Source organism: Chenopodium quinoa, unplaced genomic scaffold (genome assembly GCF_001683475.1).
Source record: "Chenopodium quinoa cultivar QQ74 unplaced genomic scaffold, ASM168347v1, whole genome shotgun sequence".
Lineage (NCBI taxonomy): Eukaryota > Viridiplantae > Streptophyta > Magnoliopsida > Caryophyllales > Amaranthaceae > Chenopodium > Chenopodium quinoa.
The window spans coordinates 800,980-816,822 of NW_018742205.1; the positions used below are offsets into that span (position 1 = coordinate 800,980).

At 30.9% G+C, this 15,843-nt stretch overlaps 2 protein-coding genes across 2 annotated transcripts; both read left to right on the forward strand.

Annotated features, from left to right (window-relative positions):
• Positions 1-5,938: 5,938 nt before the first annotated feature.
• Positions 5,939-9,218, forward strand: LOC110727442 (heavy metal-associated isoprenylated plant protein 9-like). Its single transcript, XM_021907005.1, has 5 exons — positions 5,939-6,453; positions 6,574-6,817; positions 7,111-7,283; positions 7,484-7,574; positions 8,508-9,218. Exons 1-5 carry the CDS (start codon positions 6,433-6,435, stop codon positions 8,999-9,001), a joined length of 1,023 nt encoding a protein of 340 aa, XP_021762697.1. The 5' UTR covers positions 5,939-6,432; the 3' UTR covers positions 9,002-9,218.
• Positions 9,219-14,352: 5,134 nt separating this feature from the next.
• On the forward strand, positions 14,353-15,709 carry LOC110725467 (protein SODIUM POTASSIUM ROOT DEFECTIVE 1-like). Its single transcript, XM_021904944.1, has 2 exons — positions 14,353-14,589; positions 15,264-15,709. The coding sequence occupies exons 1-2, from the start codon at positions 14,466-14,468 to the stop codon at positions 15,524-15,526; spliced, it is 387 nt and encodes a 128-aa protein (XP_021760636.1). The 5' UTR covers positions 14,353-14,465; the 3' UTR covers positions 15,527-15,709.
• Positions 15,710-15,843: the final 134 nt, after the last annotated feature.

The following is a 15,843-nucleotide window of genomic DNA, read 5'->3' on the forward strand; positions in this document are numbered from 1 at the left end:
TAATGATTGATAACAATGAAATAATAAATTTGGTGTAACAAAATTTCAAATACATAAAATTATTACTACCTTTCTCTATTTCCTCTAACTCTTTCAAATTTTCTTCCACATCAACAATTGGCACTTCCTTAGCTCTAAGCCAATCTTGTGTGCAAAGTAACGCTTGAACCATCTTCAATACAAAAATATTACACAAATATGTATAAACAAAGTCATATTAAGATATAAACAAACTTGATTTTATAAAATAAAAAGATAACGATGCATTACCTTAGGAGTTAAAGAACTCCGAAATGGATCTAGAGTACGACCTCCCGTACTAAAAGCAGATTCCGATGCAACGGTCGACAATGGGATGGCTAGTATGTCACGTGCCATGCGATTAAGAATCACATAACGCTGACCATTCTTACCCCACCATGTCAATGCATCTTGTTCTTCCTCCTCCGGCCCTAATTGATCATTTAAGTACCTATCCAACTCACTTATCGCATACCCACTTGTCCCCTTCAATCGTTTTGCTCTTTCTTTTAGTTTCCTCACATAATCGGAACCCACTCCTTTACTATTATCAATATCCATTGACATATTATCTCCACAATCTGGAATATTAGAAGTAGCATACATTTTTCTATATTCCTCAAATAAAGAGTAAGCGAACTCCTTCACATCATTAGCAAGTTTTGTACCCTTTTCCGGTCCATGCATATCCGTTAGTGTCAATTCAACAATGACCATCTTAGAGTGAGGGTCGAGAAGAAGAGCAACATAAATGAACTTATTCATCTTATCCACATCCCCCCAATACTTATCAAACTTTTTTTTCATTGCAATGGCCATGGCTTGAAAATTCAAGTCCTCACTTTGTTCCCAATTATTCAACATATCATACATAGAAGCAATTTCTCCTAAACCTTTATTAGCTGTCACATAATGGGAACCAGAAATTCGTTTAGTTAACAGATAAAACCCCCCTAGAAACAAAACCAACCTCTCCACTTTTTCCCAATCTTCGGGTTCGGGAGGCCTTTCATTGTCATTCAAATCCTCTCCATCAGGAAGAGATAACCCACTAAAAACACGTCGAAACTTCAAAGCCGTTTCCAACATTATGTATGTGGAGTTCCAACGAGTGGGGACATCAAAGGATAAAGAAGATTTTGAATCTATGTTTGCTTTTTGCACAAGATCTTTGAATCTAAGTATTCTTGCAGGGGAATTCTTAACATATTTCACAGCATTTCTAACTCTATCAATGCACACACCATGTTCTCTAATACCATCCCACACAATTAAATTAATGATATGAGCAATGCATCTAACATGAAGATTTTTTCCATCATTTATACATCCTGTTCTTCTAACCATTCTACTCAAGTGTGCACAAGCAACATCATTTGAAGAAGCATTATCAACAGTGACAGTAAAAAGTTTATCATCAATACCCCAATACTCTAAACATGCCTCAACTGCTTTTCCAATAGCCTCTCCTTTATGACTAGAAATTGGACAAAAATTTATGATCTTTTTATTCAATTTCCAATCATTATCAATGAAATGAGCTGTAAGACACATATAATTAATTCTTTGTATTGAAGTCCAAGTATCAGTGGTCACAGAAATTCTTTGACATGTCTTAAACATTTCTCTCAATTTCTCTTTTTCACTATAATACAACTTTAAACAATCACGAGCAATGGTAACACGAGATGGAATGTGAAATTGTGGACATGCAACTTGCACAAAGTGCCTAAAACCGGGTTTTTCCACATGCTTAAATGGTAACTCATCAACAATAATCATGTGAATCAATGCCTATCTAACATCATTCAAGTTAATAATCCTACTCCCACACTTTAATTCACTACTCTCATGTTCTTGATCAAAATACAATTTAGTTTGCTTTTCTTTGCCCTTTTCTTTTTCTATATTAATAGGATTACCGAGACATGATTCTGCATGGTTTTTAACATTTTTTGAACCATTAAGATTACCATCAGCAGCAAAAGTTTTAGGACAGAACTTACATTCAGCTCGTAGTTTTCCATTCTCGACGTACTCTAAGTAATATTTCCAATACTCAGCTTTCCTCTTACTTTTTCTGTTCCATATATATTCCCGCCCCGCTTTTAGCTTCTTATCAGGAGGCAAAGTAGATTGCAATTCTTCCATATCCTTTTCAGAAAGTGGCTGTGACGTTTGTTCAGAAAAAGAAGCAGACCGTTTGGATTGAGAGCTCTCCATCTACAATATAATTATATACAATATAAGTAATTTTAAAGTAACAATTATATACACATACCATTTTATAAAAAAATTTAAGAGCAACGTTGGATTTTGTTGGCTATTAGTTATATTCCTTGATTAAGAGTTTCACTTGATTTCGATCACTTGCTAAACTTATCTGGATTTTATTGGACTTATTTAAATTATTTTAATTGTAATTTAATTTTAGGTGATTTAATTAAACCGATTATCCTAAACTCATCTTATCCAAACATGTTAACCCTTAAACTTATTTTTCATGACAAAAGTGAAATTAAGGTGGACATGGGTTTAAGGGTTGGTAAAGCAAATCACATAAATTATTAAAAACAATAAGTGGGAGTGGGTAAATATAAAGCTCATTATATATGTTTTTTGGTTGGTGAAATTGCTTAGTCATATAATAATAATATGTCAATATAAAGTACAACTATATTAAATAAGAGAAACATGGTCATGAATCATAACATATAATTTGGTTAAGATCTCAAATGGCCAAAAAAATTTCAACATTGAGAGGTTGGTTTTCTGTTAAAATGTCCCTAGCTGAGTCATCTCCACATAAGAATTGTAAAGTTGGGCCTATTACTTTTCTGTATAAGTGAAAAAGAACTATCTTTGGAGAGGAAACTTATTACTAATCATCCTTTTTCGATGTTTATATAATTTATTAGCAAATTGGGCACACACTTATTTAATTTCCAAACGTACAAATTGTCTGGTCTTTGATCTTGATAGAAAGGAGATTATGTGCCAACATCAATAACCTAAATGCACCCACAGTTTGGTGAAGTGATTCTATCAAAATGATGACCTTATATACACTTTGGGTAAATATAGTAACATTGCGAACGAGACATTGGCGTAAGGGTTAAGATTATTGTTTTAAGTACATTAAGTTACAAATGTTTGAATCTCTCTTTCCTATGCATTTATATCACTAAATCGGTCATTGATGTAGTTGGCACAAAATTGGACAATAGCACCAAAACTCTCGATTTCTAAATCGTTTATATTTATTGATCCGTGATCCTCTTTACGTAACAACAAGAGAATGATAGAAACCTAAATAACCATGTACTCTCCGCCTCAACAATAATAGGTCATCAGTGATTCATAGTTTAATTCTTATTAATTACGTAGTATTATTTAGCCTAAGTTAATGCTTAATTTTTTCCCTAATATATGTTCTGATATCGTATTATCAATGTAATTTATCCTTGAAATTCTTAATTAATTAGGGAATCATTAAAGATAATCACGAAAATTTCAAATTTTCATTTAGTAAACCGAGAAAGTGACCAAATATATAATGCGACCAATTATCATGAGTAGAAAGAAAAGGAGGGGTGATGTAACTAAAGACACAATTGCTGTGAAAGGCAGCAATACATACTATACCTCCAATCTCCATGCATGTGACATACCTATAAATTCAAGTACACATACAGATCGATCATTTTACACGCATTAGTTTCATTTAAAGCTTTTCAAACTCCACGCTTTCTCTATCCCTATGCACTCTTTTTAAAAATGAATCAGCCACCTGAATCTTGAATCTGTATACAAGTTAAATTCACCACTATTATTTAATTGAGAACAGTCCTTAAAATTGGATTAACTATAGATGTATTAAGTCAATAAAGATGGACTTAATTGGTTGCTCATATAACTAAAAGTTGTTTTCTTTTAGTTTCATCTAATTTTAATTGAAGTGATGTCTTGCTATCTTTTGAAACATTGAACTAAGTATGGGGTCCACATGCTGTTTGAATCACATTTTCATCTACTTTTTTTTTTTTTTTAAAGCCATCTTTAGGTGAAAGTTAATGATCTTGGTGATCAAGTCTAAATTTTAAGGTAATGATCTTGATCTACCATATCTAAAAGTTATTTTTATAATGTTGATCTTTTATGGAGCCAAAGTTTTCACACTCCCCCTCATACGAATAAGTGGCCCTAGTGTTATTTAAGCTATTAAGTGTCCCAAAATATAGGTATATTCTGATACCATGATAAATATGGGTCTAGTTCACACCTGTAATTATCAAGAGAGAAAGTTCATTTCACAAGTTCAAGCGAGTTTCATTTTAAAACCATATGGAAATATGAGGAGCCCCATAACCTTATAATTGTCTAACTCCTAATCTTTTATTAATATGGAACACTTACATGTATTAAATCGAAAAATTATATTTCAATTCATACACCCTTATTTATGGTTTACTAACTATTTTTGGGTGAAAAGTTATACGAAGTATGATATGTTAATATGTCGATGATTGCATGCTGTCTTTATTCCATTGGTGCTTGAATTGAAAGATCTTGTTTATTTATACTTAATTAGGGGAAAAGATATAAATTTGTGAATTCAAACACACTAATATGGTCATGGCATAAAGTGTGATTATTGCTGACACAACCACAAAGAATAATGAAGCATGATTAAAGATTAAAGTGACAGTGAAAATGAATATGGCAGTATTGTAAGCAAAATGCTTAGTCAATAATGATCATTCTTCCAGTACATAATTGAATTGCATGATTAAAATGGCGATTGTAATGTCAAATTCTTGTTACTTTTTTTATTTTATTACCTACACGATCTAAATGTATGGCAAATTTAATTTAACGATAACAATAGTACTTAAAAAATAAGGACATAATAGGTAGACATCAAACTCCTCAAGAATTAGTTATATAATACGAAATACAAGTAGACGATTGATAGAGTTTCTTGATTAATTCTGTTTATTATAAGAAACCGTGTTAACATATACTCAACATTCTCGATTCTTGTTTGGTTGATTTTAATCAATCATTCGAATTTCATTTAGTATTGCTTGTTAATCATAAAAAATAGTTAGCTCAAGATTACTGACAAAATCTTGGACCTAAAACATTAATTCCAATTAAGGAAAAATAATTAGATGTTTTGTCCATAATAGGACCACATAATTTAATTGGTTGAAGTGATTGATCACTTAATTTGCATGATCAACTTAAAGTTTATGGGTTTTCGGCTCCACCTGGTAGTTAAGTATCGCATCAACTTATTATTAATTAAAGTAATTAAGCTTTTTGTATCTTAATACAAAAAATAAAGGTGTAATTAGTTTAGCATAAACTTTAATCAATCACACATTCCTTGTGTACAGCCTGTGCAAATACCATGTTATAGTTGTTACACATGATAACCACCAAATCTCCACATTCTCATGAACCCTAACGTCCTTAAGTAATACATGAGCATATTAATTTAATCATACATTCAAAATTAATTATTTTTTTCACATAAAAAAAAAAGAAAAAAAAGAAAAAAAAGACTTTAGATCATGCTTTTTATCACATACATTCTACCAAAATAACTATCCATATATCAGCAAGAGCTCATACTTTTTGATCCTTGATCCAAATTTAAAATATAGATACTATTTACTAAACCCTAATCCATAAAAAAGTTCTACGGCACAACCAGATCTCATAATTAGAAACTGATACATAATAATAGATACGAAGTATATATCATAGTAAATTATAATGTACATATTATATCAAGGATAATTTTTATTTTGAAAATGACTCAGCGGTTCACTTCATTATCCTTATATATACAGAATAAAAGTTGTATTTTCTCGAAATTACGAGAAGAAGACAAAATAGTTGAATTATTAGTTAAACAATCCACATGGCAGCCAGTCAAAATAGCACTCATATTCGTCATCAAATTCTCACCATCACCTCACACACCTCACAACCAAACCCCACACCAAAACCTTTCACCAAATTCTTCTCCCTACTTCCATCTATAAATTAGCTTCCTTTGCTTCATTCATTTTCCCCCTTCTTTTCCCCATTCTTTTGCTTAGAAAAAAGATTGGATAAAAGAAACTTATAAAAAGATTATTCATTCTTCTCTTTTTTATTAAAAGAAAAAAAAAAAAACAGAGTTTTTCTAGCCTTAGTTTGCATTGCATGTGCTTTGGAATCAACAACAGCTTTCTATATATACATATATTTGTATAATTAGAGAGCACCGCCCATTTTCATAAATCATTAACATATAATTAATTACATTTCTGCCTATAAAATCTTTCTACAATTCCCAATAATCCACAACATTTTCATAATACAAGATTCTGAATTATTCTTCTGATTAACCAATCAATGGGTGAAGAAGCTAAGCCAGTAAGTGTGTAATGATCAATAAATATGATTGGTTTAATATAATTTCCAATGTTTTTGGAAATGGGTTTTGTTATTTGATAATTATAATTTTGTTATATTAATGAATATGATTGGTTTTAGGAAGAGCAAGCTCCAGCAGCAGAGAATAAGCCAGAGGAGAAACCTGCAGCAGAGGAGAAGAAAGAAGATAGTCCACCACCACCGCCACCGGCTGAGGAAGCGAAACCTCCTCCAGTCGAGGAAGAAAAGAAGGAAGAAGAAGAACCACAACCACCACCACCGCCACCGCCTTTTGTTCTATATGTGGACTTGCATTGTGTTGGATGTGCTAAGAAAATTGAGAGGTCCATCATGAGAATTAGAGGTCTATTATTTCTCTTCTTCTAGTGTTACACTTTTAGTGTACGTGACATGATACATATTGGGTGGTTGTTGTTGTCACTTATGTAATTATAAATAGAACATTTTAAATCGTGTAGGGTTATAATCTATAAAAAAAAAATTACATGGTTCGAATAATGATCATGTTACTAATATCAGAATTTTGTTTGTTAGAAAAAGGATGGTCGATCTTGTTTGGCAAATAGTAGTTGTTAGCTATGAGAGTCGATTATGTGCCTTACTAATAAGTCGTATTTTTTTTTGTTATGTAAGCAGGAGTCGAAGGGGTAGTAATTGACATGGCTCAAAATCAGGTAACCGTAAAAGGTGTGGTGGAACCACAAGCCATATGCAATAAAATAACAAAGAAAACCAAGAGAACGGCTAAGGTTTTGTCACCTTTACCAGCAAATGAGGGTGAACCCATGCCAGAAGTTGTCACTTCACAGGTGATTTTCATGGCATACCTAACTAACTACACTCATCGTTACATTTTGTTACTCCGTAATTATCTACATCCTTGTTTAACACGCGCTTGTGTATTAGAGACCGTACAAAATTAAACTTGAACAGAATAATGAAATGGATTCCATAAGTTCATTAAGTTGTTATTTTATTAAGTTATTTATTAAATTACCTTTTTGTACAGGTTAGTGGATTAACTACAGTGGTGCTTAGTGTAAATATGCACTGTGAAGCATGTGCTGGACAACTCAAGAAGAAAATACTTAAAATGAGAGGTACATTATTTATGAATATGCAAGCTATTATTAGTAATTTTACACTTCTTTTTTTTGAGCAGGATACAAAATTAATTCATTAATCAATTATCCCGTACATTATTTTTTACTTCTATAAAAGTTAACGGTATTAATTAAAAATAAATTCCTGTGTTTTCTGCAACATTTTTGTCGATCTTTCTGATCATGTCATCACTGTTGGTCCACTTTTTAGTAAAACTTCCTGCAAAAAGAATCCCATAAATAAAATTAAAATCTATACCTAAAATTATTAAATCACTTTTATTTTATTTTTATTTATTTGCTCAGTTTCCCTTTAGTAAGGTTCAGCCTTATTGCAATAATAAAAAATATTTAAATTATAAAATCATTTTTTTTTAAAAAAAATTAAGAAGAAGAAGATGAGACAGACTTGCTGAATTAAACGAACACATGTTCATGAAACAAATAATTGTGGTCCAAGGAATTTGGCAGCATTGCTTCAGTTGCCAAACCTCATTATAATTTACCTAATTAACTATACAGTATATAATTTACCAGCATTGACTGAACTAAGTTACATTGTATATCAAATTTTCAATCAAATATAAAAAAACTTAAGAATCATTACTATCTTTTAGAAAATATAGGATTATACGCATTTTATATACCTTTTATTACACATAACATTAATATTTTGTTTTTATGTGAATACATGCATGTGATACGTAGTACATTTTTTTATAAAGATTCATCATGACTTAATAATGAAGTATATATGGATGATTAGGTTGGACTTGGATGTATTTAAACCTACACATGCATTGATGCATGGATTTACATTAAAAGTAGTGTACGTACGTATATGATTTTTATAAGGTTACGTACATCTGAACTTTCTCAAACTTATGTTTTAGTTAAACGAGATTAATATCAAATTAATTAATGTTCCAGGAGTACAAACAGCAGAAACTGAGCTAAGTGGTGGAAAGGTCACAGTAACAGGCACAATGGACGCAGACAAGTTGGTAGAGTACGTGTATAGACGCACCAAGAAGACTGCCAAAATAGTCCCACAACCCGAACCTGAGAAACCGGCTGAAGAGCCGCCCAAGGCCGAGGAGGCGGGTGAGAAGCCACCGGAAGAGCCTAAGACCGAGGAAACGAAAGAAGAAAACAATCCGCCACCAAAGGAAGGAGGGGAAGAAAAACCACCCGAAGCTGGAGGTGATAAAAAAGGTGGTGAACATGTAGAAGAGCCTAAGAAGGAAGAAGGTGAAGTTAATGGTGAGGTTATTCACACCATTAATAATTACGTCGAAGAAGAATCAATGAAAAGAATGATGTATAATTACTATAATTATCAACAACCTTTGTATGTGATAGAAAGAATCCCTCCTCCACAGTTGTTTAGTGATGAAAACCCAAATGCATGTTGCATTTCATAACCCATAATTAAAAGAGTACTTAAGGGGTAAATGATGATTAATCACCACACAAAAGCAAATTTGAACTTATAATAATCAATGGTTTTTTAAAGATGTTATTGTAAGTTCAAATAATAGAGATTTACTACCACATGATGGTATGAGAGTATAGAGAACTTTGTTGGGTTGTTGTGATAAAGTGTTAAATTTTAATTAATAAAGATAATGTTTAGAATTATTTTGTTCCTACACTACTTTAAATTAATTGAATACAATGGATTATAAGGTATGTACATAATTATATAATAATGATCAGTGTACAAATTATTTAATGTATATGTTTTATTCTGTTTCTATAATTGGGGGATTGTTCTCAACTGAGAGAATATGCATCAGAAACACTAACTTCCATGCTCATGATCATGTGTGTGGAAGTTGGTGCCATGCTTTATTATGCGTTAGTTGAGTTTCTTGAATTGTACTTAAAACAAATCTTAATTAAGTTAGATAATAATTTAAATTATTTTATAGAGATAATAACCTTTATTTTAATTGGTATGTGGAAATTTTCAAGTACGTGATTGCCACATGATTTGAATAATTTGCATCATTTTTGTGTTTTGTAAGTTAAGATTAGTCCAAAGAAGAAAAAATGGACATTTTTCTTAATGAGATTTTAATTGTAGGAGCAAAGTGCCAACATTAGCCGCTAAAATTAGCTAGGTTCACATTTATGACACTTTCTATATATTTTATCGTAATATTGATTGTACTTTGAATCTTTGTAATACATTAAGTATTTATATTGTGTTGTGTTTTTTGGAGGAAAAGTTGAAAGAAAAAGAGTAATTAAATGGATCAAGCTAAGGAATGGAAGAGAAAAGTGAGGGATAAATGAAAAAATGTATCGTTCCTTCTTTACAAAAGCAATATATTATCTTCACTATAATTGAAGAAAAGATTTTTACGAAAGTCCAAATTGATAGTGTACAAGTTAATTTAACACAAAAATGCATTGATTTTAACATCAAATTACCAAGAATCCTGGTTAGCCTAATTGTAATCTAGAAAGTTAGATCAATTTCTTCTCAACCAAACACAACCTTGATTACGTTAATTAATGCCGCCACTTCTATTTTGCTATTTACAAAATTTACCTCTTTTAATTATGAAAGCTGATGTTGTGTATGAATATTTGGATATTCTATGATAGTCATCCTCTTTAAAATGACTACCATCATACTAACTTTTTATTGGCTGATTTTAATTTATTTTTTGATGTCAAAATAATTATATCATTTATCTAATTTTTAAAATTCATTTACTAATTTTGAAATAATTTTTGAATTTGTTTTTTATAATTTTCCTAATTAATTTACAAAATTCAATTTTTAATATTACTGAAATTAAAAAAATAATTCATAAATTAATTATGAAAATATATACTATATATATAAAAAATAAGTTTAAAAAATTAAGAGAAAACATTTATAATTAATTTTAACATAAAAAAAAATAAAATAAAATAAGCCAATAAAAAAATTAGTATAATGATAGTAATTTTAAGGATGACTACTATAAAAATTTTCATGAATATTTAGCTAGTATTTTTATCATAGAGTACATCAAACAATCAAACTTATCTAAACGATTATTTCATAGAATATTTTCATGTTTTGAACGAAAAATGAAAACGAACAATTTGTTATGTTTTGAATGCTAAAACCTGGATTATTACATTTGACGCTTCAAACAAAATTAAAGTTATTTCATCATTTGCCATCTCAATCATGTTTCACCTTGATTCTCATGGACCATGCATGGCAAAACCAACAAGGAGAACGAGATTTTGGACGGATTAAAAGTTCAAAATAGAGCGTATCATCTCTTCAAATTAATTGACAATGGATAGAGTAAGTGTACTTTCAAACTAAGCTAAGACTAAAAGGTGAAAAATATACTTCGTATCACTTTATTACTTTTCTAATGTACGACGGTCTAATGTAACAACATGTGGTTCAAATGATAAATCATATAAAATGAGATAATAATCCAATTATGTATAGAATTCACCGAATGATAATGTACAACATTTAGTTAGAAAAATTATGGTGTATATGGATACCACATGAGGAATTGTCAGCAAAAGAGAAAACAATCAAATGTTTTTTTTTTTTTTTAAAAACTATACTCGACATAGAGATGCTTTCAACTTTTCCAAAAACAAAACTAATTAATTGAAAAAAAAACTGACTAAATTGGGTGGGTCCATAAATTGCACTAGAATGAACGGAGTCAGCAGAAGCAGGTCCGGTCAGAGCATGTAAAAAGGAATACAATTGGGACTCACATCTAACGTGGCATTTGTATGGGTGTCGTAAGATTTGTCGATAAATTGTCTGCTTTGTCTGCATCTAATTACTATTTAAGGAGCCTAAAGCAAAAGAAATAAGAAATAGATTCAACATCTAAAACTTTTGAAAAAAATATTCTGATTCAATATCTATAGTTGTCTGCTTTTGATTCAAAACTACGGACGGAGTAATTTAGTTGATGGCAATGCCTTGTTTGTGGCTTCTAAAGATCGAGATATTCTATTATGTTTCTTGATAAGTGCGTTACTTGTTTTATTCGGTCGTTTTTTTTCATGATCCTCATACATACACACATTCTTTTTAAAATGTGAATGACTTTTTACCCACTTACATTTTATCACTTCGATTTAGAAAAAATTTCCAACAATGGTAAAAAATTATGGATTATAACCTTTAATTTTTAACAATTTTGAAGAAAAAAAAGAAGTCGAGTTGCTTGCCATGGATCAGAAGAGACCCTGGAAGGCCATTTGGATGGTTATAACCATCCACTTTAAACCGTCAATTTAGCCAATTATGTGCTCGCCTCCCTTCATTAACTCAAGGCTACAACGGGTCTTTATCTCTGAAAATGATCCTATTTTGTGTATTGTAACCTCTAAATTTGGACTTTGCATAACAATTTTGTACCTTCCAAGGCTATGCTTCAAGGTGGTTCCCAAAGAGCCTCGGAAGACTTACTTGGTCATCCCCTTAAGTAGCTTCTAAGTTCTAACCTATAACTTTTGGATACACTTAGGTATATAATTGTAAGAAGAAATTACAAATTCTTATATGTTTTACGGAACCAAGCCCGGAAACATCTAGATTCTAGAGTCATAAGTTGTACTCGTATAGTCATATGTACTACCAAAGAATAAAATTGCTGTTCATTTGGGGCTACATTTTGCACCTCTATCCTCTCTTCCCCTTCATGTGAATTATGGTGACACAACATGATGTTATGAAAGACGCCAAAGAATATTTATCGTAAGATTCGTAACAGAATAAATTGGGTCTTCAAAAGTGAGCTAAAGTGGTTAAAAATCCTTGATCTAAATCTAACGCCTGCTACAATAGGACGAAATATATTGTCAGCTTAAATGCCAAGGTTAATTAATTCAAAGAACAAAAATGTCTGAAAAGCAAAATTTCAGCGCTACTTTTGTTGGTACTTAACTTCTACCTACTATGTGCTACTAGATCTAATAATTTTATCCTTTGAAGTTTGAAATAATTATCAGCATCATATCTTATATATGTTCGTTGGTACAACTATTTGGGTAGTTATTGCTTGCGTTATAGTCGGTTGAATGTTGAAGTATTCAAGCTCATCAACCATGCATTTCAAGTTAGTTGTTAGTTTGTTTTTTCAAGGGGTACCATATAAGGCAATTATGGTAAAAATAAATAAATAAATAAATAAATAATAAAAAAATAAAAATCATATCAGCTAGCTCTTTTTGTTACATGACTAGGAAGATGGAACATGTATGTTAATATAAAAATGGTGTATTTCTTGGCAATATCTGAATAGGAGGAACATGTTACATTTAGCATTGCATGAACATGGGTAAGAAAAAGAGAGTGTATAGTGCCTCAATAAACCCTTTCACGAGGGAAATTTCTAATGTGTACGATTGCTAATTAAATGATTAACATTAACAATTCAATCTGCTGCTTGTTTTGCCTCTCAAATTGCCGATAGATATGTTGCATGCACGAGCATGCGCATGTGGAATCTATATAAATCAATAAGGATAAGATACGAAGGGTATGTATGTCAATAGTAGGTACCCCTTGGTGACCGACATCATATCAATGTATGTATACAGGCCGAGGGAATTATTGAAGGGTGCAATTCAAAGAACGTATCAATCCCCGCACATATATCATAGTGTGAAACCATAAGTTATACAAGTACGAAGTAGTTAATGTGAGGAGATTGAATAATTCACTCAGATTTTGTAAATAAGATTTTGCTGCAACTCAAATATAGCATTGCTTGCTCATGGACACCCACCTGAGCTGTTGTGAAAGCGAGTCTTCAAAACGAACTTGTCGTATATGGACTTCAACCTTGTTGATCTATCAATGACCAAGATGAATTTTGGATGATTAAGTGAAGATCAAATTGACCAATGTTAAAGATGAATCTGATTTTTATTTTTTTTGTTAAAAGTGCATGAATTATTGCTCTACTTATTTATTTAAAACTCATCATCGAATTGAAGGGGTAGCTAGCTTGATATAGGTTCAAAATAGTTTAGTCACCAACACCAATATTAACTTAGTATTAATTATGTGACAATTAATTCTAGACGAAGAGAACAAATATATTGTGTATCATTTCAATTATCAGTGCTTAACCTTATTCAAAACACGCGCTTAGAATTGTGTACGAAGTTTATCGAAGATGTATGCCTAATGTATGAAGTGAATGGTACATGTACATGTTTTCACCAATCTAATGTTAATATGTTGTGACTTATCTAATTAAGAATATGCTGAATGACGGACCTCTTACTTTTCTTGTTAATGAAACCTTAATAATTCACTTTAAGAGGCAACTTTTTGCTTAAGGCAAAGCAATAAGCACATGGTAGCCATGCTAGAACGTTCAACACTGCCATGCAAGAAGAGGGTCCAAACTAATTAAAGAGTCTAATCTTTTCCATTAAATAATATATCTGACTCAGAATTCATGCAATTTCTCCAAGTTATATCACTAATCATAACAAAGAATCTAAGAAAAACATCTTTTAGCCTAAAGTTCCTTGTCAACATGTTAAAAAGCAATGAACAACAACTGAAGAAAATGCAAAAGAAAGCTAAGAAACCAATACATGAGAAGAAAAGCTAATTAAAGTTATGTTTGACATAGTATTAACTAGGAATCATTGTTTTGTGTCGTTTCGACTTTTTCGTCTTTGGAATTCAGATTAGATTACGTGACCTCATTAAGTTATCTTAATCGTATATATATATAGCTACATATTAGCATGAACATTTGGATAAGGCATTTTGAAATACACCAGTACCATTCGATTTGGAAAATCGCGGTTAATTTGTAAGGATTAGTATAATTATAAGTGTATTTATAAGATAAAGTCCTAGTTAATTCAATTTAAATGGCAGATTTACAAATTGTTCCGGCTTACAAGAGTGTTGAGCCTCAATATGTGGAGATGAAGGTTCCTCTATATTCTTTTGGCTGTGAAAGGAAAGTGAAGAAGGCTTTGAGTAATTTAAGAGGTAAAAAATTGAACTTTACTTTGTAGTTTCTATTACTAATTTCAAGAATTTTTTCTTTTTATATGATAACAACTGCATGACTGCATCTGCATCATATTCCCTTGTTTCTATCATATTACTAGTAATTTGACTAATTTCTAGGATAGTTTACATGTACCTAAACACAGCATTGAAAAAAAAAAAAACATGTGACTTACTCATTATGTTTGATTCATGAACGTTAAATCTCTTTATTAGTTTTGTCTAACATTAATCATATTACTCGTCGTACATAAAGTTTTTTCACATATACAACAATCCTTATCGGATATATAGGGAGTCACTATATATAATAAACAAATTCGTTTGAATTGTTTGTATCATTAATCATATCACTCGTCGTACATAAAGTTTTTTCATATATACAACAATCCTTATCGGATATGTAGTGAGTCACTATATATAAACACATTCGTTTGAATTGTTTGTATCATCTCAAAATTAAGATTACCCAAACTAGTTGGCATCTGCATACAAATAAAGCAATAGTTATCACCCTACATATAGGGCATTCGGACCTATAATTTTCCTTTAACAACCAATTCAATTACTGCATTCTTCCTCAATTATATTTGTAGCTTAATCTTCTTTTCAATCCACTTATAGATATTAACATAAGTATGATATATGAACAGGAATATACTCGGTAAATGTTGATTATGCGCAACAGAAGGTGACAGTGTGGGGAATATGCAACAAATATGATGTGCTAGCTACTATCAAGAACAAGAGAAAAGATGCTCAGTTTTGGAATCCTGAAGACAACATTAAATTGGAAGAAACTGAAGATAATTACAGGATTAGCAGTAATATTAACAGTAATGCCATTTTAACTAAAGCCAAGACTTTTAGTTATAGAGCTCTGAGAAAAGTATTTAACAGATCTCAATCTTTCTAAACCAAGATAGATATTGTATTTAGATAGATTGAGCAATTTGATTAATCATTTCCTTCGAAAATTTATGAACTGAATTTCTCAATCTCTTGCCACTATCTAAATTTCATATCACCTGTTATATGAGTTTATGACATTAACATCTATACTGTGATATGTAAATAAATAAATTATACAGACCTAAAAATTTACCCCATGTCAGAAAAATGTAATATTCTTGTTTGCAATATTATTACTTGTATTTTTCTTAAATTTTTTAGTCTTTAATTTTAATGGTAAAATTTTCAATTATTATATCACATATGTTGAATTGACTCAGA

What these genes read in the sequence shown, in the direction of transcription:
- LOC110725467 (XM_021904944.1), top strand. Translation starts at nt 14,466, where the DNA reads ATGGCAGATTTACAAATTGTTCCGGCTTACAAGAGTGTTGAGCCTCAA. An exon ending in GGCTTTGAGTAATTTAAGAG is followed by an intron (nt 14,590 to 15,263) that starts GTAAAAAATTGA and finishes ATATATGAACAG; the next exon opens with GAATATACTCGGTAAATGTT.
- LOC110727442 (XM_021907005.1), top strand. Translation starts at nt 6,433, where the DNA reads ATGGGTGAAGAAGCTAAGCCA. An exon ending in GTCCATCATGAGAATTAGAG is followed by an intron (nt 6,818 to 7,110) that starts GTCTATTATTTC and finishes TTATGTAAGCAG; the next exon opens with GAGTCGAAGGGGTAGTAATT. An exon ending in GAAAATACTTAAAATGAGAG is followed by an intron (nt 7,575 to 8,507) that starts GTACATTATTTA and finishes TTAATGTTCCAG; the next exon opens with GAGTACAAACAGCAGAAACT.